The sequence below is a fragment of the Babylonia areolata genome, chromosome 10 (assembly GCF_041734735.1).
Source record: "Babylonia areolata isolate BAREFJ2019XMU chromosome 10, ASM4173473v1, whole genome shotgun sequence".
NCBI lineage: Eukaryota > Metazoa > Mollusca > Gastropoda > Neogastropoda > Buccinidae > Babylonia > Babylonia areolata.
The window spans coordinates 29,937,913-29,962,215 of record NC_134885.1 but is presented as its reverse complement, the minus strand read 5'-3'; the positions used below and the strand labels follow the sequence as shown (position 1 = coordinate 29,962,215).

The 24,303-nt window shown below is 42.9% G+C and overlaps 1 protein-coding gene across 7 annotated transcripts in view; it reads left to right on the top strand.

Annotated features, from left to right (window-relative positions):
• The window catches only part of LOC143286931 (uncharacterized), an 80,701-nt gene extending 56,679 nt beyond the window's left edge, over window positions 1-24,022 (top strand). For 3 of the 7 annotated variants that reach the window (XM_076594894.1, XM_076594895.1, XM_076594897.1), the window contains 8 exons: window positions 10,057-10,154; window positions 12,981-13,623; window positions 14,950-15,201; window positions 17,206-17,376; window positions 18,243-18,392; window positions 20,094-20,276; window positions 21,559-21,751; window positions 23,122-24,020. In XM_076594894.1, coding sequence (XP_076451009.1) covers window positions 10,128-10,154; window positions 12,981-13,623; window positions 14,950-15,201; window positions 17,206-17,376; window positions 18,243-18,392; window positions 20,094-20,276; window positions 21,559-21,751; window positions 23,122-23,233 — 1,731 coding nt within the window. In that variant the 5' untranslated portion in view covers window positions 10,057-10,127 and the 3' untranslated portion in view covers window positions 23,234-24,020. Of the gene's footprint in view, window positions 1-10,056; window positions 10,155-12,980; window positions 13,624-14,949; window positions 15,202-17,205; window positions 17,377-18,242; window positions 18,393-20,093; window positions 20,277-21,558; window positions 21,752-23,121 lie in introns of all 7 variants that reach the window. The other 4 variants (XM_076594893.1, XM_076594898.1, XM_076594892.1 and 1 more) reach the window with 4 other exon arrangements.
• The last annotated feature ends 281 nt before the right edge of the window (window positions 24,023-24,303 follow it).

The following is a 24,303-nucleotide window of genomic DNA, read 5'->3' as shown; positions in this document are numbered from 1 at the left end:
TTCTCTACCTCCCTCCTTCCCTCTCCGTCTATGGCTCTCTCACTCTCTTTTTCCCTCTTTAATTTTGTCTGTCTGTCTGTCTCTCTGTCTGTGTGTCTCTGTCTCTGTCTGTCACCCCTTTCCTCTCTTTCACCCCCTCTCACTTTTACTATATCCTTTTCCTTTTTTTTCTGTCTCACCCCTTCCCCACCCCACCCCCTCTCTCTCTTTCTGTGTGTGTGTGTGTGTGTGTGTGTGTGTGTGTCTGAAAAAGAAGTTTCCATACAAATAACGTACAGACCAATACACGAAAGCATGTGGATACAAACACACAGAGACATAACATATTTCTGCAGTTTCATTATTTTTCACTTGTACTGATTCCAGTCAGTCGCGTATGCGTCGACCACTGCATTTTCCAGGATATAAGACCCGACATTCTGTGGGCGAAATTCGCGAAAGAAAAAAACACACCTTGAATTGGGTATTGCTTTAATTTGGTTCCGTGTTAAAGCTTTTCGTAAAAGGACAGCCCATCTGTCATGTGTGTACACGTACACAACAAGCACACACACATACACATGACAAGAAGGTGCGCGCGCGCACGCACGCACGCACGCACACACACACACACACACACACACACACACACACACACACACACACACACACACACACACACACACACACACACACACACACACGCACACACACACAGATAGATAGATAGACAGGCGGACACACACACACACTCTCTCTCACCCCCCTCTCTCTCTCTCTCACGCACACACGCACGAATATGCATGAAATATATGCCTATTTACAGGACTGCAAACGAGTCACAACTTTCTCCATACTCACTCTCATTACCATGTGAAAAACGACGAACGTTCGTGGTATACAGTTCATGGTGAACGTGAACGAGAAGTTGACATGGTCTGATTGACTGCTGGTGTGTACATTTCACACTGTCAGTTTCAGTGTGTCAAAGCGTGCAGATTGATCCATATACGCTACACCACATCTGCTTTAGAAGAAGAAAGAAAGAGGAGCAGATGCAAGAGCTGCGCCAAACCTCAGTGCGTTACACAGATACATTTTGATGACTGTCAGCACTCTGTTCGCCATGTTCCACATGGCAGATGTTTCATCTTCCTTGATTTCCGTTCTTGAAGTATATAGATATCTTTCATCTGGTTTGAGGAGGAGGAGGAAGTTTGTTTAATGTCCCGTCACACATATCGGTGACTGAAGACATTTTGTATACAAATGAGTATTATCGGTTAGAAGGGGTGGGAGACGTGGGGAAAACTGGGCAAATGAGGGTGAAATGAGGGTGACATTTGAAAATAAAAATCTAAATACAATGACAGGAAATTACTTAAAGGACTTCGTAAGGGAGAAGTCGTTTGGGTTTAATTATCGCCTTGGTCAAGGGAATTTTGGTTTTTATGTGCGGTGGGGTTTTTTAATTATGATGTGGAGATTAGTTTTCATGTTTTCTTTGCTATTGGTTGTTCCTTTTCTCTTCATGCGCTCAGCTCACACACACACACACACACACACACACACACATGCTCAGTGCAACAGAATCAACACTCATTTACACTGTGGATCATTTCCAGACGGTGTGAACCACAGATCTTTGTTCGTGGAATAAAGAATGGAATTCTCCCTTTTTCCTTCAAAGAATTCACTTTTATCCCCACACGACGCCCTTTCTCTCTCAAAGATTTTTGTTTGTTTGTTTTTTGTTGTTGTTTTTTGTTGTTGTTGTTGTTGTTTTTTCGTTATATGGGAATACACTTGTTACATGTTTAAAATGAGACACAAAAAGATGGGAGGACAATATAAACAAAATTTTGGATATGTTATCACGTGGTATGCTTGTGTGTGTGTGTGTGTGTGTGAAAATTTTGGATATGTTATCACGTGGTATGCTTGTGTGTGTGTGTGTGTGTGTATGTGTGTGTGTGTGTGTGTCCTTCTCTATGTGTGTGTGTGTGTGTCCTTCTCTCTCTCTCTCTCTTTCTCTCTCTCTCTCTCACTCTGTGTGTGTGTGTGTGTGTGTGTGTGTGTGTGTGTGTGTTGTAATCTCTTATTGGATTAGATTGGATTGGTTCGCTGTCTTGGCACAATAGAGACTGATTTCTTGATGCGAAGTTCAACCTTTCATTTGGGGGAAGAGCGTGCAACTATATAAGGTTATAACTTTCTTTTCCCTTTAGGGTGGTGGGGGGATTGGGTGTTGCATTTAGTTACCAATCTTACGTGGATATGACAACTTTGTATTCCATGGTTCAACGGACTATTACTTCAAGAACTCTGAATATCGGCATCTCTTTCCTTGCAGGTGTCCCTCTCCGCCTCTTACCTGTGCAGTATGTATCATAATTCCTCCATCAGGGACACCTGTGTGTTGCAATTTTTTTATTAGGTGGTATTAATTCATTTTCGGAAGAGGAAAAAAAACATATTTTTTTTCTCCTCAAGTGATTCCATTCAGTCTGACATTATCTATCTCTTGTTTTTTCGTTGGTATTTTCATGGGATTGATAACAGTATTTTTCAGTTCTGCAGGAGAATCCTTTGCAGTGAAAACCTTAAAAACAATTGGTTTATTATCAGAGAACGAAAACATTTGGTCTTTCACATACTTCCTCCTCCCCCCCTCTTCGTGAGTCGTACCACCTGGGGCCAGTCTTATGTCAACCCGATTGACCACCAGATGAACACTTACCGAGTGTTTTTATGACTTGTTGCCCACCGCGCTTGGTGATGACATTGCTGAAAAAACCCTGTAGCTATCGGCCCCCCAAGAACCTGAGAAAAATGGAATGGTTAAGAAAATTAGGCACAAGTACAGTCGTATTCATGCAGTTCGGTTTAGTAAAGTAGCACTTCTGAAATAAATAAATGAATGAATAAGTAGATAATGTCAAATATGACAAAATGAAAAAAAAAATCCATCAGTTTAAAGTTTAATTGGTCATTCATCAATGCTACAAACTGTTTGCAGTTTCTTTTATTTTCAGATTTTCAACAATAAATGTTGATAATGACTAAACCGGTTATTGTATTCATTTATCTGTTTATCTGTCCGTTTCTTTTCTTTTATTATATTCTATCTTATTTTCCCTCAAGGCCTAATTTGTCGCGTTGGGTTACGCTGCTGGTCAGGCATCTGCGCAGATGATGTGTAGGGTATGTGTATTTGTCCGAACGCAGTGACGCCTCCTTGAGCAACTGAACTGAATTGGACCGATCAGACTTTAACTTACGGCTCAGTTGTGCATATGAAATATAATCTGTCTGTTTCGTATGATCTCCTATGTAAGATCCATTTCCTCCTTGTCTATTCTAAAAAAAAAATTAAGAAAATTAAAAATTAAAAATAACTCAAACAATCCGCAACTGCAAGATTTAGAGCCGCCCAAAAATGTGTGTAATATATGATTAATTTGGATATTTGATGTGAAACAAACAGGGTGTCAAAATGAGTGACAACAGTTATGAAGTGGAATTCGCTTACGTATGTCTAAACCAAGGAACAGAAAATATACATTGATTTTCGTGTGCATGCTTCGTTCGAAACTGACCGAATGCTTTGGACAGTTTCGGTCTGATTTTTTTTGTTTTGGGTTTGTGTGTGTGTGTGTGTGTGTGTGTGTGTGTGTTGTTTGGGTTTTTTTTGTTTTGTTTTGTTTTTTGTTGTTTTGTTTTTGTTTTTTTGGGGGGTGTTGTTTTTTGTTGTTGTTTTTTAACTGATTAAATCGATTTGACACGCTGTGTTCCATCTGATTTCTCGTATGAAACGTTTTCGTGTTGGATACCTGACCTGTTTGGGCATGTTTTTCTGACAACCACCATGGGGATGCTGGCAGGTCTTTCAGTGAATCACTGTGTTAGAAGTTTCATCTCTTCTGCCACCCTCTTTGTTTCTGACCTTTTCCCTTTTTCTTTTTTTCCGTCTCTTCATCTCATATTTTCTGCCTTGCTGATCCATTCAACTATACGTTTTCCTAGAAAGCCTCCGATATATATAAATATATATATATATATATATATATATATATAGAGAGAGAGAGAGAGAGAGAGAGAGAGAGAGAGAGAGATTTGTGTGCATGCGCGCGCGCGGGTGTGTGTGTGTGTGTGCGTGTGTGTGTGTGTGTCAAGTCAAGTCAAGATTTTATTTCATGATGGTAAATTGAATAAGCAACAATTGCTTTTTTACATCAAGCCATCAATGAAAGAAAAATAAATAAATAAATAAGAATTAAAAAGAAGGGGAAAAAGGAGAAAAAATAGGAGAGAGAGAGAAGAAACAAGCAGATGAAGAGCAACAATAACAACAAAATGCATATATATATATATATATATATATATATATATATATATACAAGAATAATGTGATAAAGAAATACACAATTGCATTTCCATTTCACACACACACACACACACACACACACACACCAGTGAAAACAAATTCTCGGACACAATTACACCATGCCCATCCCATCCACATGCACATGTTCCCCCATACAGTGCAACATCCTTGCCAACACAAGCATATACAAAACATTTAACAAATAACAGAAATATTAGACAAACAGGTCAAAATTTGTATTACTGTTAATTATTTTCAATGAGGTGATTCTTCAGATTTTTCCTAAACACGTTTTTATTTACGATACTTTTTATAGTGAGTGGGAGATTATTCCATAAATTTCCACCAAAATACAGAAAGCTGGATTTGTACAGGTTGTTTCTTGGTCTGGGTATGCAGAGCATGTGGTTGTGTCTGTGTTCATTAGTTTTAGAAGTGTCTGCAATCTTTTTTGGAGCATTTCCATACATAACATTATGCATGCAAACAGCTTTGTTGAGGTACAGCCTGTTGTGAAAGGATAATATATTAAGTTGTTTATAGTCCATTGGGGTCAGGGGGTTCGGTTTTAACAATTCTATTTTCAGTGCTCTTTTATACATGCGGTGAATAAACTTCAAGTTTGAGAGGCTACAGCTGTCCCATAAAGTTGACGCATAATCGATTACTGGCAGAATATGTGCACAGAAGAAGAGCTTTCGGGAATGGACATTAAGGAGCTTTTTGATTTTTGCTAGTTGAAGTATTCTATTTGAGAGACGTTTATTTAAGTACTTCGTATGATCAGTCCAAGATAGATCTTTATCAATAATGAAACCCAGAATTTTGTGTGAATCTACCTCTTCAATTTTATTGACGCCTAGGAATAGTGGTTTGAAGTTATGTAAGTGTGTGTGTGTGTGTGTGTGTGTGTGTGTGTGTGTTTTCTGGACTTGATGATTGGGCATTCATACTATGTTGTATTTTTTGCGCCCAGACGTGTTTTTTTTTTGGTTTTGAAGGCATGATTTAATGTATCATCTCACTGAGCCCTGTGCCCGAACTCTGCTCTGGCGTCAGTTTCAGTTTCAGTAGCTCAAGGAGGCGTCACTGCTTTCGGACAAATCCATATACGCTACACATCTGCCAAGCAGATGCCTGACCAGCAGCGTAAGCCAACGCGCTTAGTTAGGCCTTGAAAAAAAAGAAGATAAATACATTAAAAAAAAGAACTACTACTAATAATAATAATATGTATAAGGCGCAAAAACGTGATGAAGTCAACTATAAGCGTACAAAAAAAAAAAATAATAATAATGATATTATATTTTTAATAATGAAAATAAAATAAAATAAATAAGTAAAATACATAAATAAAAAAGACAAAGATGATGATAAATAAGCAAATAAATGTATAAAAAATAAAAATTTAAAAAAAAGCAGACACACATTCACACATACACACACATATGCATAACAGATATGCACCAAACATGCAGTTTCACAGATATGAAAGCACAGTCAAATACACATAAACATACATGAGCCCCAACACACACACACACACACACACACACACACACACACACATTACCCTGCACCCCCTCTACCCCCCTCCACACACTCATTTCTAGGCTACGTATCGCAGCAGCTTCCACGGCACACACACACACACACACACACACACACACACACACACACACACACACACACACACACAGAGGCACACTTACTTGTACAAGCACACACACATACGCCCATATCCCTCACCCCCAACCCCACACACATATATACAAAAATATATATATGCACATCCGCACGTTCCAATATTCCGTTGCTCCCACAGTGTAGGCATGCATACACACACATACCTCATCCTCTACCCCCCCACCCCAATCCCCCCGCACCCCTCCCCCCCCCCCCCCACCCCCCACCCCCCCACACACACACTACGCACGTGCACAGAACTCTCCTGACACTTGTGTACACTTACACCCTCGCGCATGCACAAACACATACAAACACACAGACCCACGCATACGCACAAACACACACGCACAGAGGCTGCCACTGATTGGCCGCAAGAGGGATGGGAAAAGATCTCTGATGCCAAGAACGTGGCGTCTAGTGTGTTGCACAGTCTATTGTATTTGGAAAAGCCCACAGAGACTCTGTTCCGTTTTGAAGAAATTTGCGCAATGTTGGTTTGTAAATGATGCCGATATTTGTTTGATTAGCAAAGCATCGTGCTATACCTTTCATGCTAGATGTACGACCGCTTCCTCTCTCTGCCTTTATCTCTTTGAGGCGATCGATGGTGTGATGGCCTTGTACCTGTTCTTTTTGATATTCTTTGACTTTTCTGAGGATTTTCTGGCGTCAAAATTCGTCCAATTAAAACGGTTTTCATGGTCCAACATGATTAATTGGGTTTAAACCGTAAAGAAATCGACTTAACTTCTGCAGTATTTCCGGGTGTGTCAACATGAAATTTGAAGGGAAAACAGTGTATTTTCTGCGGTTTTTCTGTTTATTTGTTTGTTTGTTGTTGTTTTTTCGCATCGATATGGCATGGAAGCCAGGATTTAAACTCCTCAGAATTGAATGGGTATGTACAATTATGTTTGCGTTTAGATAACGTTGTTGTTTTATCCTCTGGCAAAAGATTGTCGGTGTGGTCCACGTGAAAGGCATGCCTTACGTGTAAGAGCGTAAATATGACTATGTATGTACCTAATTTTATTTTTCAGTCTTTTTCAGGTTTTCCGGGATCGATATCGACAGTGTTTCAGCCCTGATGTGACCATTGTGGTCGGCTAGACTGCACACAACAATGATAAATATATGATCCTTTTTGACAAAAGATCGACTGGCTTTCATTTTTGTGCTTTATATAAAGGCGCGATTGAGAATTAAGAACGTTCCGTACGTTATTGTCCAGTGTTCTATCAGGTGAATACCTCGACAGTGCTATTGTCAACTCTCTTTGTTCAGACTTCACATACTTGTGTCATCCAGTGAGGAATACATGATTGACAAAGCAATAAGAAGTTTACTTGAATGAAGCAGTCAACAAAAATAACAACAACAAAAATGGACAATGCTGTTGGGTCATTGCTTTTTAATATTTGCGATTAAATGTGCCAATTAGCAGCACTAAAATGATGCTGCTGATGAGTTGCATGTCTTTTTCTCTTGTGATGTCTGTGTCATTGACAGTTCCTCTCAGATGCTTGCTTACTCCAACCCTTCATGATTAGGCTATGGTCGATATATAAATTTCATAAAATATCCGTGCTCTGTGTGTGTGTGTGTGTGTGTGTGTGTGTGTGTGTCTGTCTGTCTGTCTGTCTCTCTCTGTCTCTCTCTGTCTCTCTCTCTCTCTCTCTCTCTCTCTCCCGAGCACACAAATATTTGACTGTTATTGATCCATACTTTGGACATTTCGAAGCTGGTTTATGCAGTCTGAACCGGACCTTTCCTGACTCTGTTCGAACAAATAATCATCCAACCGGAAAGTAATAAAATGAAAAAAAATTCAAGATAATAAAGAAATCATTGCCTGCGTTGTTGCGACAGACCGTCTGGTTTGTTAACGGCCCTTTTAAGCGCTGAGAAACATTTCGGTGTCGCAACATTCTTGCCAACGTTGAACAGTGTGAGTGAAACCCCAAAGGAACAATTCACACAATAATGTTGTCCATGCAACACACCTTTGCTGTGACGATACAGGACCATGAACTCTTCCTTGTTGCATGCACTTTTTTTTTTACACTTTTTGTTTCTGACTTCTTTTTTTTTTTTCTTTTTTTTTTTCTTTTCAGATACAAAGAGACTAACCATCGTTCCTTCCACACGATGACCTTTGCAGCGCTTTCAACCAAACCTCGATGAGAAAAGGGAATAGGGGGGCGGGGAGGATTGGGAGGGGGGGGAGGTGGAGAAGTGGGGGGGGGGAGGCGCCGCTGAACGCTTTCATATACCGTGATTAAAACAACCAGTCTTGTTTATGAGGCTTTAAACGACAGCAGCAAGAACGACCAAAAAAACAACAACAAAAAACACACAAAAAAGTGCAAAAAATAGACCCAAGCCAAAGACACGACACCCCAAAATAGAAGCAAGCCCGAGTAAATCGGGTCTTCCGCTGCCTAATCCCAGCTTCAGACGGACACAAATAAACAAATTGGTTAGTTTAGAGCTGATGTGATCCCCGGTGGCTGGACTCTGGGCCCAGGGAAGGGTGTCGTTGAACGCGCTGATGACACGCGCTGCGAGCACGTGATGGACAAATGAGGGGATGGCCGCCCTGCTAACAAGACGGCCGGTTCCTCTTTCTAGAGGAATTACGGTTTGCATTCGGAGAATAAAACGACGTCGACATGGAATCTGCCGTCTGCAGTTTTTAATGATTTCCAAGGAAACGAATACACCGAAACGAATAAACAAGGGATAAAATAATGATTACAAAAAAAAACAAAAAAACAACAACAAAAAGGCGGACAAGGACAAAGACTTGGATATTATTATTATAATGGCGTTGTTTGTGAACTAGAGGTATTGTGCGCAAAGTATTGCCCATGCTCACGTGTTAAAGGTTTTTTTGTGATGCACAGGACTTAAAATGTCTAATTTACTGTTGTGTGCAGACTTCACGTTGTGTGTGTATCTGTGTCTGTGTGTGTGTGTGTTTTTGGGGTTTTTTTTTTTTTTTGTCAGAGAACACGAAGATCCCCCCCCCTCTCTCTCTCTCTCTCTCTCTCTCTCTCTCTCTCTCTCTCTCTCTCTCTCTATATATATATATATATATATATATATATCACTCTCCATCTCTGTATTTCTCCTCCTCCTCCTCGCTCTCTCTCTCACTCCTTTCCCCCTCTTTCTCTCACTCTCTCTCTCCCTCTCGCTCTCTCTCTCTCCCTCCCTTTCTCTCTTTCCCTTCTCTCTCCCCGCTGTCTCTCTCTCTATCTCTCTCATTGCCTGTTTGTCTCAGCGCATAGCCAAATACTTCTTGAACATTGTGATGGAAAACATTTCCTTTGTTAAAAACATTAAATATATATATATATATCAATTCAGATATGTAACGAAAATAAGTTAGAAGATACATTTGAAGATTACTTCGTTTCCACCACCTCATCCCCGAGTCATAGACAATGGCCTGTGTCCAAAGTTTATTAAAACATTTTCAACGTTGATATAATTTTTTCCCTCGGTATCAATATGTTTTTTTCCTCGTATCATACGTATCGTTTCATGTCCTAGTTTAGTTTTCTAGCGAATATTTCTGTACGCTTTGTCTCCTCCTCCTCCTCTTCCTCCTCGTTCTTTTGAATTTCTCGTGATTACGAGGATTTGATGGGAGGAAGGTAGTAGAATGGTTAAGACGCTTCTCTGCCAGTACAGTGTCTGTGAGGGTCTGGGTTCGATTCCCGCTCTCAGCCTTTCTCTCATGCTCGACTGGAAAATCAAACCGAGCGTCTGGTTATTCGGATGACCAAAGTTCCGTGTGCAGCACGAATGCGTGCTGACAAAGAACCCACGACAAGAGTTACAGCTCTTAGTTCTTTGTTAATCCTTTGCTTTCCTAACCAAATTGTTCTTTTCAAATGGAGAGATTTCCACTCTTTATTGTTTGTTAATCCCAGACTCTCGTAGCTTCATTGTTCTTTCACGTGTGGCGTGGTGTGGCTTTGTGTGTGTTTCAGACGGGCAGTACGGGGTGTTTGCCACGTCCCACGCTGGCACCAGTGAAGCTGACCACACTCTGCCTTGCATCATGCCTGCCGCCAGTCCTCTCCTGAACGTCAGTATAACCTTCCTGGCCACATTTTTTTTTGACAGATTATCATTAGTAGTAGCAGTAGCAGAGCAGTAGTAGTAGAAGTAGTAGAACTAGTAGCAGATCAGTAGTAGTGGCATTAGTAGTAGTAGAAGCAGTAGTAGCAGCAGCAGCAGCCGCAGTAGTACTAGTATCAGAGGAGCAGCAGCAGTAGTTGTTGTAGTAGCAACAGCAGCAGTAGTAATAGCAGCAGCAGTAGTAGTAATAACAGTAGTAGCAGAAGTAGAGCAGCAGCAGCAGTAGTAGCAGAAGTAGAGCAGCACCAGAAGTAGCAATAGCAGCAGCAGAAGTAGTAGAAGTAGTAGCAGCAGCAATAGTAGTAGTAGTAGTAGCAGCAGTAGTAGTAGTAGCAGCAGCAGCAATAGTTGTTCCAGCTGTAGTAATAGTAGTAGTAGTAGCAGCAGCAGCAGTAGTAGTAGTAGTAGTAGCAGCAGCAGTAGCAGTAGTAGTAGCAGCAGCAGTAGCAGTAGTAGTAGCAGCAGCAGTAGTAGTAGCAGCCGCTGCAGCATCAGAAGCGGCAGTCGTAGTAATCTGAAAACGAAACAAACAAAACACCCACAGCACACGATATACGTGAGCATTTTTTTTTTTCTAGATCGTGTGTTAGTCCTGGTTCGGACTATGCCCTCCCTGAGGTAAAGCGATCTAATTGAAACGCCATGACGGAATCGGTTCGGGCGTTGGACTTCTGATCCAGCGTTCAGCCAGCGATCAGGGTTCGAATCCCCGTTTTGGCCTGGTGTTGTTGTGCCCTTGGGAAAGGCACTGTGCTCCGATTTCCTTACTCCATCCACATGTGAATGGGCCCTTCGTCGTGCTGCTACATTTGTTGTTGCTGCCACAACTATTGCTGCTGTTGTTGCTGCTGCTGCTGCTGCTTCTGTTGCGAGTGTTGTTGCTGCTACTTCTACTGCAACTGTTGTTGACGCTGCTGTTCCAGTTGCTGCTGTTGCTACTGCTGTTGCTGCTGCTTCTGTTGCTGTTACGTCTATTGCTGTTATTGTTGTTGACACTATATTTGCTGCTGCTGTTACTGCTGCTTCTGTTATTGCTGCCACCACTATTGTTGTTTCTGCTGCTGCTATTACAACTGCTGCGTCTACTGCTATTACTTCTACTTCTGCCTCTGCTACTGCTGCTACTACTGCTGCTTCTACTGCCGCTACTGATATTGCTGTTTTTTCTTTTGCTACTACTACTACTGCTGCCACTGTTACTTCTCCTGTTGCTTCTGTTGCTACAGATTCTGCTGCTACTGTTGCTGCTGCTGCTGCTACTACTACTACTACTACTACTACTACTAGTACTGTTCTTGCTGCTGAATATATTAAGTAGATATCACTGTCACTCTTGCCTGACAAACAACGCAATCATTTTGGTGCTGTTGATTTTGTCTTGAATGAAAAAAAAATATATATATATATATATATATATAATTGTACCCTCTCTTCTAAGGCGATAACTAAGTGTGAGAGAAACTTTACCAGAACGAAAGGATGATTACTTGTTGGGGAGGTGTGGGTGGGGAGTCAGGGTGAGAGTGATGTTAGGGGAGATACGAAAAGAAAGAAGAAATCCATCAAAATGATGGATCCTAAATCATCCATCTCGCACTGACATCTGAGTTTGACAGGAACAGCCAGACGGTAAGTATGTCACAGACTCTGGAACTTCTAAAAATAGAATAAAATGAAATGGAAATAAAATGAAAATAAAACATAATAAATCGAATTTTTTTTTAAAAAGGGAAATTATCCGAATAGCACTGCTTTGCAGTCATGAGAGCCGTGCTACCAGTTCTGGAAGAAAAAAAAATCAACCGAACTGGAATTACTACAACTCTCAAACGTTACAGAAAATAGAGATATGTATCCATGTGTTCTGATACAGTGACACCATCACGAAAGATTCGGCGGCATCGTTCACGTTTATAATTCATTGTGGACAGTTTGGTCGTTCATAGCTATTTGGAAAGTCTGTTTGTATTTGTATTTCTTTTGATCACATCAGATTTCTCTGTGTCAAATTCGGGCTGCTCTCCCAAGGGAGAGCGCGTCGCTACACTACAGCGCCACCCATTTTTTTGTATTTTTTCCTGTCGAAGTGGATTTTTCTACAGAATTTTGCCAGGGACAACCCTTTTGTTGCGGTGGGTTCTTTTACGTGCGCTAAGTGCATGCTGCACATGGGACCTCGGTTTATCGTCTCATTCGAATGACTAGCGTCCAGACCACCACTCAAGGTCTAATGGAGGGGGAGAAAATATCGGCGGCTGAGCCGTGATTCGAACCAGCGCGGGAGGGGGTGGGGGGGGGGGGGGGGGGAATGCTGATATCCACTGATCTTGCTCACCAACTATTGCATTTTTATTTCATGGCATTCGGGTCTGTTTATTTTTCCAACAAAGTATGAATTTTTTTATGTACTTTACAAGAAAGAGCGCGCCGTCACATTGCTGCGTCACTATTTTTTTTTTTTTTAAATCCATTAAAGCCCACGGAATATTAAACAACTGATTTTTATGTTTGTTTTACTGGAACAGGGATTTTTGCTGTTATGCTGTTTTGCATAGCTTCACAGTTTACAGTTGAAATCACAGTTTCCACATTTTATTTAATGTGTGTGTGTGTGTGTGCGCGCGCGCGCGCGCGCGTGTGTGGGTGTGTGTGTGTCTATGTCTGTTTGCGTGTGTGTGCGTGCGTGCGCGTGCGTGTGTGTGTGCGTGTGTGTGTGCGTGTGTGTATGTGCGTGTGTGTGTGTGTGTGTGTTGCCCGCACCCTGTGTCAACAGCAGTTCCCCAGCGCGGTGTCCGACACTGAGTGCCCCTACCGCTACCCGCCCCACATTTCCCACCCTGACTTGCCCGCCCACACCCTGCCCCCAACCACCTCCTCCTCCTCCTCCTCTTCCTCCCCCTCCACCTCAGCAGGGGTCAAGCTGCCCGCCGACTACGACCCTTTCAAGTTCCTGTCCGCCATGACAGAGCAGTGCCTGACGGGAAACTTCCCGGCCCATGAGCATGCGCAGCAGCCGCCTCCCTCGTGCACTTCCGCTGCCAGCGTCTCCCACTTCCTGTTCAACGCCCCGGTCTCACAGATGTACCACCCCTCCCCCGGTCTGACGTCATCATCATCATCATCGTCTCATTTGACGTCAGCGTCACCGCACCAGTTTTACGCGTCATCGTCAGCATATTACCCGTACGGAGAGGCGGGGAGGGGGCAGAGGGGAGAGGACAACAGTTCTGCTGCCAGACCTGAGGTGGACAGTTATCACCATCATCATCATCATCATCAGCTGCTGCAGCAGCAGCCGCAGCAAAGAATGACGTCACCGTGTGACGCAGCTGAAGGAGAGGGGGACGGGAGGGGAGTGGAGGAGGCACCTGCCACCAAGAAGAATTTCTTTTGCTTCACAGAGGAACTGATGGACAGTAAGTAAAGGTGTCTGTCGCCTTGACAAAGTCTGCTTGTTGATGATTTTGTCAGACAAAGTATGTGTGTTGACGATTCTGTCAGTCATTGTTGACGATTCTGTCAGACAAAGTCTCTGTGTTGACGATTCTGTCAGGAAGTATGTGTGTTGGCAATTCTGTCAGACAATGTCTGTTTGGGACAATTCTGTTAGGCAGTCTGTTTGTTGAAGATTCTATCAGACAATATCTGATGATGAATCTCTCAGACAGTGTGTTTTCGATTCTGTCAGTCTTTTGGTGATTCTGTCATTGATACACTTTTTCTCTACTTTGCTGTTGCTTTGTTTTTGTTTGCATGTGTGTGTGTGTGTGTGTGTGTGTGTGTGTGACAGAGAGAGAGGGGAGGGGAGTAAGAGAGAAGACCTACTACACGTCTGTGGCAGACAAGCTTTACTGTGATGTGTTTTATTGCTATTACATGCTGTGAACTATTTTGATAAAAGATTAAGACATAATATAACACAGTGGGGATGTAACTTGGGCAAGACACTCTCCACTATAATCAAATTCTAGCCCAGATAGTCCGGATTTGCCTCCTGCTGTTCTGATGGTCGCAGTCAGACACGACAGACTATCATACACGTGTGTAAAATCAATTAAAAACAGTTCCTTTCGTTCCCCCATCCCCCTCTCTCCCTGGCGGCAGAAGACTGACAACGTGGTCAGCTGGACACGGCAGCACCCAGAGTCTTAACCGTTCTATGACCTTCTTATTGCTTACTCTGCTGCCCGACTCGTCCTCAGAAAGAAAAGATCTGAGCACATCACTCCTATTTTGCAACATCTCCATTGGCTTCCTGTCTCACACAGAATAAAGTATAAGATCAGCACAGCACTCTGTGTTATAAATGTATTCTCAAATATGCCCCTTCCTATCTTTGTGGCTGCCTTCACCTCTACACTCCATCTCGCTCTCTACGATCGGCTTCGGATCCCCTCTGTTTACGCATACCCAGATTCAAACACTCCACTGTTGGACGCCGTTGTTTCTCTGTCTCAGGACCTTGCATTTGGAATGAACTTCCTCTTTTGCTTCGTCAGGTCTCCGCACTCAGCTCTTTCAAGTCTGGCCTTAAAACCCACCTCTTCACAAGATAGCCTCCCTCCCCAACCTCTTCCTTGTCTTCAGTTTCTTCAGTTTTAGAGTTATGCATGCGTGTAAGTGACTGGTAGATTTGTTTCTGCACAAGATTCAGCGCTATATAGATACTATCATTATTATTATTACCCTCTTAAAATTCTAAAAACAGTTCTTTTCTTTCCCTCCTCCCCCCTGTCCCCCAGCGGCAGAAGACTCTGACAGCCTGGTGAGTTGGACCCGGCAGCACCCTGAGCATTGGAGCCACACGGAGGTTCTGGACTGGCTGTTCTACGTGGCCCAGGAGCGAGGTCTGGACATGCAGGAGCTGAGGGGGGAGGCGTTCCAGTCCCTCACGGGCCGGCAGCTGAGCCGCATGACGCGAGAGGACTTCTCCCGCCTGGAGCCCAAACACGGGGCTTTCCTGTATCACATGTTCAAGACGCTGCTCTGTGGGGGTAGGTCTGGGGAAGGGGCTGGAGGAGGGGGGCTGGGGAAGAGTGTCTGTGTGTGCGGAGGGGGGTTATATATATATATGTGTGTGTGTGTGTGTGTGTGTGTGTAACGCCAGAGCTTGACTTCCTCCGCCTAGAGCCCAAGCAAGGGGCTTTCCTGTGTCATATGTTCAAGACGCTGCTGTGTGTGTGTGTCTGTGTTTGTGTCTGTGGGTAGGGGCTAGAAGGGTGGCAGGGGGGATGTTTGTGTGTGGGTGTGTGGAGGGTGGTTGTATGTGTGTGTTTGTTGGAGTGTGTGTTTGTGTGTGTGTGTGTGGAGGGAGGATCTGTGTGCGTGTGTATGTATGTATGGAGGGGGGGGGGTGCGTGTGTGTGTGTGGAGGGGGGATGCGTGTGTGTGTGTGTGTTGGAGTGTGTGTTTGCGTGTGTCTGTGGTTGTGTGGCTGTGGGTAGGGGCTGGAAGGGTGGCAGGGGGGGATGTTTGGGTGTGTGTAGAGGGGGGATGTGTGTGCGTGTGTGTGTATGTATGGAGGTGTGTGTGTGTGTGCGTGCGTGTGTGTGTGTGGAGGGGAGATGTGTGTGTGTGTGTGTTTGTTGGAGTGTGTGTGTGTGTGTGTGTTTGTTGGAGTGTGTGTGTGTGTGTGGTGGGGGGATGTGTGTGTGTGTGGAGGGGGGATGTGTGTGTGTTTGTTGGAGTGTGTGTTTGTGTTTGTGTGGCTGTGGGTAGGGGCTGGAAGGGTGGCAGGGGGTATGTTTGTGTGTGTGTGTGTGTAGAGGGGAGATGTGTGTGCGTGTGTGTGTGTATGGAGGGGGGATGTGTGTGTGTGTGTGTGAAGGGGGGATGTGTTTGTGTGTGTATATGTATGTGTGTGTGTGTGTGTGACGCGAGAGGACTTCTCCCACCTGGAGCCCAAACACGGGGCTTTCCTGTGTCATATGTTCAAGACGCTGCTCTGTGGGGGCAGGTCTGTGGTAGGGGCTGGAAGGGGTGGGATGTGTGTGTGCGTGTGTGTGTGTGTGTGGAGGTGTGTGTGTGTGGTGTGTGTGCGTGTGTGTGTGTGTGTGTGGAGGGGGGATGTGTGTGTGAAGGGATGTGAATGTGTGTTGCTGGAGAGAGGATTGTGCGATTATATTCTTTTCTGGTTGGGGGATAGCATCTTGTTCCCTGCCCTCTCTCTCTCTCCCTCTCTCTCTCCCTCTGTGTGTGTGTGTGTGTGTGTGTGTGTGTGTGTGTGTGTGTGTGTTATGTATTTCTTATAGATTTTTATTAATGCCATGCTTTGATTTTTATTTAGTATCGTGTAGTGCAGACCCTGTGTAGGGCGGGGACGGGTGTATAAAAAAAGAACACCAATGCTTATCTGTTATCCTCGAAATAAAGAATTTTGTCTTGTCTGTCTGTCTGTCTACCTAACTCTCTCTCTCTCTCTCTCTCTCTCTCTCTCTCTCTCTCTCTCTCCCGCTCGCTCGCTCGTTCGTTCACAAAACCTTTCACAATTCTCTCTCTGTGTGTATTTTCACACTGATGGACACTTTTTTCTTTTCATTAGTATTTTACAATTGTTTATACCCTTGGTATGCTGCTTGTTTTTTTTATGCTATATTGTTTGTATTGTAAAAGCCGGCGGTAAGTGGATGAGTGCCTCTCACCCCTCACAGCCTTTCCACTGTTATTATGTGTGATTCCGTTTGTCTGTGTGCGTCAATCAAATCAAATCAAAGTCAAAGATATTTTATCATCCATATTGGAATTTTATTTTATTTTATTTTCTCTTTTTTGATTTTATTTAATTTCATTTTATTTTATCTTATTTGTTTCATTTTATTTTTTGGCGATCACGGGCTCGCCATAAGCACAGTCATAATATGATCTGGAAGTGATAAGAAACTCCTGGACAGTACAAGGTCTTCAACACACCATAGGGCAAAAAAAAAAATATCGGAACTAGTCCTGTGTGCGTGCCTGTGTACGTGTTTTCTTGACGTGTGTATTGGTGGTTGTTGCAGTGACCTTCAGCAAGCCCACCACGGAGCTGCCGGAGCAGGGAGAGATGACGGCGCAGCCGCAGAGCTGCGTGGAACTGTCGCCGTATTCCGCCGTGTCATGTGACTCGCCACGTGACTCGCCCGCGCCACCTACCTACCACACGTTCCCGACACCCCCCAAACCGTGTGCCGGTCAGTGTGTCCTGGAGTGAGACTGCGCAGTCTGGGTTTGTTAAGGATTTGTGGGGGTGGGGGGGGGGGGTTGTTTGTTTGTTTGGGTTTTTGTTGTTGTTTTTTTTGTTTTTTTGTTGTTGTTTTTGCAGCTAGTTGTGGGTGCCAGAGGGGTATTGGTTATCTTGTTTTTAATTCTATCTTATTTTGCTTTATTTAATTTTTATTTTTTGGTGGGTGGGGGGGGGTTACTTTACAAAGTATTGGATTTTTTTAAAAAATTATTAACCCTCACCGCGTCCCAATTTTTTTTGTTTTGTTTTTTATTTTGTTGGTTTTGTTTTTTTGTGTTTTTTATGTGTTTCTTACTTTCTGTTACGGCTGATTTTTGGCGGTAGGGATGGTGGTGGTGGTGGTGAATTTTTGTGTATTTTCCAAAGTGTTGGAATTATTTTAATATCAACCATGTCCTGAACTGGGAAACAAGATCTTTGAATCAAGCTTCACGTGTGTGTGTGTGTGTGTGTGTAGATGGGAAATGGAATGGTGGGGGTGAAGGGGGAGGTTGTGGTTGACACAGTCAGTGGAGCATAGTTGTAATGTAAAATTATTGCGTATGATGTAGCCGGAATCGACATTATTATGATATGTATTTTATACTCATACGTTTTTTTTCATCCTTTTTTTTTTAATGTAAAGCACCTACAGCAATTTTCTGAATAGAGTGCCGTATAATTATCCATTCTTCTTCTTCTTCTTCTTCTTTGTCTTCTTCTTCTTCTTCTTCTCCTCTTCCTCCTCCTTCTCCTCCTCCTCTTCTTCGTCTTGTTTTTGAAAATAAAAAAAATATCATTATCGTTTAACATGTGATGTGTGTGTGTTGACAGATTTCACGCCGGCATCAGAGATGTACTGGAAACAAGAGAGAACGGAATGGAAAGCGGAACAGCCCACAGAAAGTCAGCAGTCGGCCGTCCTTGACATTGACAGCTACGACTTTGACCTCGGCGACCCTCCTCATCTTGCACAGCAGAGGGGTCAGTTGGTGTCACCATTACTGTTCAGCAGGCTCACTGTGGGGATGACGAGGGAGATGATTGTTGGTATCAATGGACTGTACCTATCATGATAGGATAGCTCTTTTATTCCGTATTGTGGTAAAGTCCTATTTCAACATCCTGAATTATTGCATTTATTTTACCTGCAATCTTTGTGCATGTATGAAACAACATTACCGTCAGTACGTGTTATAACCCACTTTCAGTGGATTTCGACTCTTATTTTGCACGCTATTTTACTCAATGATTTATTTTGTTGCGGATTCAGTTACTAACCTAACATGCCACTATCTTGCTTTTTTTCCGTTTGACGTCCCACAAACCATGGATATGCAACCGTAACTAATAGATGCAAAAATTCAGGGTGTTGAAATAGGACATTATGCTGGTAGTTTTCTGTCTCTTTATTGGGTCTTGCTCATATGATAGACATTTACTGGTAGCTTTCTATCTATATCTTTGTTCTGTCTTGCTCATATGATAGACTTTCACTGGTAGCTTTCTGTCTTTATTCTATGTTGCTGACATGCTAGACATTTACTGGTAGCTTTCTATCTATATCTTTGTTCTGTCTTGCTCATATGATAGACTTTCACTGGTAGCTTTCTGTCTTTATTCTATGTTGCTGACATGCTAGACATTTACTGGTAGCTTTCTGTCTCTACCTTTATTCTGTCTTGCTCATATGATAGACATTCACTGGTAGCTTTCTATCTCTTCATTCTGTATTGCTGACATGGGAGAAATTTATTGGTAGCTTTCTGTCTCTACCTTTGTTCTGTCTTGCTCATTTGATAGACATTCACTGGTAGCTTTCTGTCTCTACCTTTGTTCTGTCTTGCTCATTTGATAGACATTCACTGGTAGCTTTCTGTCCATATCTTTATTCTCTCTTGCTCACATATAGACATTCACTGATAGTTTTCTATATCTATCTTTATTGCCTTGCTCACAAGATGGACATTTACTTGTAGCTTTCTTTCTCTACCTTTGTTCTCTCTTGATCACATTATAGACAATCACCGGTAGCATTCTGTCTCTATCATTATTTTCTTTCTTACTCAAGTTACGAATATTAAGTGATCTAAAATGTAGAATCGTAAAAATCCAAGGCGAAACTAATTCATCCTGTGAGTGTACTATATCCTCAGTTCATCTAGGGAGTCATCTGCATAGCGCCAGAGCGAAAGATGTTTTAACTGACGAGTAGAGTTTACTCACAATTATCACAGTCACTCTAACGTTAGTTCTCTTTCATGATGATGGTGTGTGTGTGTGTGTGTGTGTGTGTGTGTGTGTGTGCTGAGCTCTCTCTCTCTCTTTCTGTGTGTGTGTGTGTGTGTGTGTGCTTCTCCCCCTGTGTGTGTGTGTGTGTGTGGATTTCCTCTTTAGACTGGTTCCTGTTCACAATGAAAGAACGTGAATCACGTGCTTGCTGAGTCCATAATTCATCCTCCCTCTTTCCTCTTCTCTTCTACCTCCTCCATTCACCGCCACTCACACTTCTTCTCTCTCTCTCTCTCTCTCTCTCTCTCTCACCAGTATGTATATATTTGGATTCGGTGCGTGTGTATTTGTATGTATTTGCGTATGTGTGTGTGTGCATGCGTGTGTGTGTGTGTGCGCGCGCGTGTGTATGTGTGTGTGTGTGTGTGTGTGCGTGCGTGTGTGTATGTGTAGCAGGAGAGCCCTGTGGCCCGGAGTACGAGCTGTTCACGGCCAGCTACCCGAGTTCAAACCCCATCCGGACCTCGTGCTTCTTCCCCCCCTACCCCTACCCGCCCCCCCTGCCCCGAAGACGTCCGGGCCGACCCCGGGTGAAAAGTCTGCCAGAGGACGACGACAGGGTCAAGGACAAAAAAGGTGGGCATGCACGTGCGTGCCTTCATACGTACACACACACGCGCGCGTGCGCACGCATACATACATACATACATGCAACTACTACAACTATCGGGCGCAGAGTGTGGGACCTGTATATTCATTTTATAATCTTGCTAACAATACAGTGTTTTACGAAACTGACATTTTTGTTTCTTTATTGGTGTCTTTGTCTATTATACGTTTAAAGCGACATTAAAGCTTCCAACTAAATCAGCGGTTTTCGACTCTTCGTGTAGCTTTCAACAAAATCAGCGGTTTTCGACTCTTCATATAGCTCCCAACTAAATCAGCGATTTTCGACTCTTCATATAGCTCCCAACTAAATCAGCCGTTTTCGACTCTTCATATAGCTCCCAACTAAATCAGCGGTTTTCGTCGACTCTTCATATAGCTCCCAACTAAATCAGCGGTTTTCGTCGACTCTTCATATAGCTCCCAACTAAATCAGCGGTTTTCGACTCTTCATGTATCGGGGTGATTGATTCATTCCAGTTTTGATGCGGATTCAGTCGCTAAACTCATGTTCAGGACACCGACACGTCAGCTGTGATGGTCAATGAGTCTGCCAGTCAAGGAGCCGCTCCTTCACTTTAAGGACCGCTCCCATATGTTTGAGTGGGGGTTAGGAGGAAGGGGGGGAGGGGAGGGGCAGGTTGCATCAATTTGTAATCATGATGTGAGTCATTTCGCGTCGTTTTGAAGCACAACAATTCCTACATGCCTGTATCGCAAAACGCACTCAAAAATCATCGTTTGTGAATCTTACTGAAATAAGACAATGGGTCAAGGGGGAAACCCTTAGTGTCATTATTAAGATTTGATATAGTTATCTGTTCGATTCGGTGTAACACCATCATTAACTCTATAACGACATAGTACTAATTCATTGCTTTTTTTTGTTTTGTTTTTTTTGTTGTTGTTTTTTTTTGGTCAGTTTGACTGTTGGGTGTGTGTGTGTGTGTGTGTGTGTGTGTGTGTGTGTGTGTGCCTGCTTGGATGTGGATGTATAAAATTTGATATAACTATTTTCGTTCTCTTGGGTGGACACCATCATTCATTGAAAGCCCTTGACCTCTTCTTCTCTTCCTTTTCTGCCTTTACTATTTTGAAGAGTCTTTGAGTGCCGCGCCGTAGGAAAACTGCTTACCAAATACCTCCAGTTCTGTCGGTTGATTACTTGTGTGTCAAAGCCTGGTTCAGTGCAAATGGTATTTTAACTCTATCACCACGCAGTGACATGAAATTTAATGTTGCATTGCAGCCAAGAACCAGCACCTCTGGGAGTTCATCTACGAAACGTTGCTGAACCCGCTGTACAACCCTCAGTACCTCCGCTGGGAGAACCAGAGGGAGGGCGTCTTCCGGTTTGTTCGCAGCGAGGCTGTGGCCCAGCTGTGGGGATCCCGCAAGAACAACGAGAACATGACGTACGAGAAGCTCAGCCGGGCCATGAGGTGAGATGGGGTGGTGGGAGAGGGGTCCCGATAGGGTTAATTATCTGCTCGGTTTTTGTTGGGGTTTTTTTTTGTTTGTTTGTTCGTTCGTTTGTTTATTTATTTGCTTGCTTTATTTTTTGCTGTCTGTGACTGCATGGTTTTCTATGGCAAGTCAGTTGTCTGTTTGCCTCTCTCTCTCTGTTTCTCTCTCTTGTAATCAGCTATAAATTCGGAATACAATGTGTAGTTGAGTGACTGCATATTGGTTATATTAAATTGCACACTGCTATTTTATGTCTATGTCAACTTTTAGTATGCTGTTATGTGTATCCTTGAACTGTGATTATTACTGCATGTGTGTATCGCTGTGACAGTGTATGTATGATTTACTCCAAATTACTTTTTAAGGGTTTCTTATGTTGTTGCTTACTTTGATTATTGATTGTAATGATGGTTCGCCCTTGGTTTGCATCTTAATATGGTTTATCTATATACATGTTGAATGACTGTGATTTTCTTGTGTTGTTTTTTCTGTCTTACGCCACATATGAATTTCTCTTGTTGAGATAATAAAGTATTCAGAATTCTGAATGAATTCTGAATATGTATAAGGAATGCTGGTTAATGTGTTGTTATTCATACCTTTATAATGTTTGTTTACATCACCACTTCATGAGGGACCATGGCCTATATTGAATAAAAGATTGTATCCGTATCTCTCTCATGTAGGTTTTCTACACGCGCATACACACGCAAGTCCGCCCGCGCGCACACACGTATACATAGAAGTGCAAACAAGTTATAAAATGTTAAGAACAGGCGGGGGTGTTTGTCCCATTTTCAGACAATACTGCAATATGTTATAATCAGGGCAAGGGGTTGTTTATTCCGTTTTTAGACATTACTACAAGTTGTTTAAAACAGGGCGGGAATGTTTGTCCCGTTTTCAGACATTACTTCTAGTTGTTTAAAACTGGCAGAGTGTGAGTGTGTACCGTTTTCAGACATTACTACAAGATGTTTAAAACAAAGCGGGGAATGTACCGTTTTTAGACATTACTACATGTTAAAATCATCATTGGCCGGGTGTTTGTACCGTTTTCAGACATTACTACTTATTAAAATCATGATCAGTGTGTGTGTACTGTTTTCAAACATTACTACATGTTTAAATTTTGTTTGGTGTGTGTGTGTGTGTGTGTGTGTGTGTGTGTGTGTGTGTGTGTGTGTGTGTGTGTGTGTGTGTGCCGTTTTCAGACATTACCACAAGATGTTTAAAACTCAGACATTACCACAAGATGTTTAAAACAGGGCGGGGTGTTTGTACCGTTTTCAGACATTACCACAAGATGTTTAAAACAGGGCAGGTGTGTGTGTACCGTTTTCAGACATTACTACAAGCGAGGCATTCTGGAGAGGGTGGAGGGCCGACGCCTGGTGTACAAGTTCTCCCGAAAAGCCATGGACAGGGTCCGCGACAAGCGGCACAACTCTGTCTGACCCCCACCCTCCTCTCATGACCTTTCTGCCACCTCATCTGACCTTCAATCCCGCGTGACCTTCGACCCCACACCTGACCTTCACCTGCCGTGGAGCTGAGCCGTAGCTTCTCGCGACCTCCACCTTTGATTTTGGTGGACCTTCACGTGTTCTTCATCTGTTGACCGTCACTTTGGCCTCACCATTTGCCTGACCTTGACCTGGCCTTCACCTTCTCAAAGCCTTCATTTTGAATGTATTTTACGTGACCTTCACCTGCACATTGCACATGGTCACCACCACCTTCACCTTTGTCACACTTTGACTTCACCTCCAGCTGACCTTGATCGACCATCTGACCACTTGTCATCTGCCATGTCCTCACTGAAAAAATCACCAAGAAATCAGTTTTAGGCTCTAATCAGGCAGTTCTCGCACGTCAGTGACTGGGACCACTTTTCTCCAGAACCCGTGTTGTTCGTCTTCATGAGTTTGAAGACGTTTTATGTCATGTGTGTTGTTCCATACAAAACGCTTTTTAGTATGTGTGTTGTTCCACATCAGTGACTTGAGACGCTTTTTCAGGACGAAATGTATAGTTCGTGTAGGTGACAAAAAGTCACTTCTTGGGGCGCGGGTTGTATGTTCATCAGATCTGAGAAAAGAATGAGAATGGTGATACACTATGTTGAATAGCTGTGTCAGATCTGGTTTCCTAAGGACAACTACCCTATTGTGTAAACTGTGCAACCAGAAGAATGAGCACATAAAATGAAATGAAGACCAATGTTAACTTAAAAAAACAATAACAAAAAAAAAAACCAACTCAGTTATGGGTTTGATCTTTAGTTTGCAAAAGTCCACGTTTGACGTGGGAATTGCACAGTATGCGTAGTCAGAAGATGTTCATTGTGTTTAATGTGGTGTTGTTTGTGTTTTTGTTTGTTTTGTTTTGTTGTTTGTTTTTGTTTTCTATCCCGGATCATTGTTCGTGCTACTGGCGCTTTAGTAAAAATGCCAGCATGAACAAATCGCATGGCCTTAATGCCTGTCTTGCTATGGAACGAAATTTGCCTTTTTAATAAGCAACA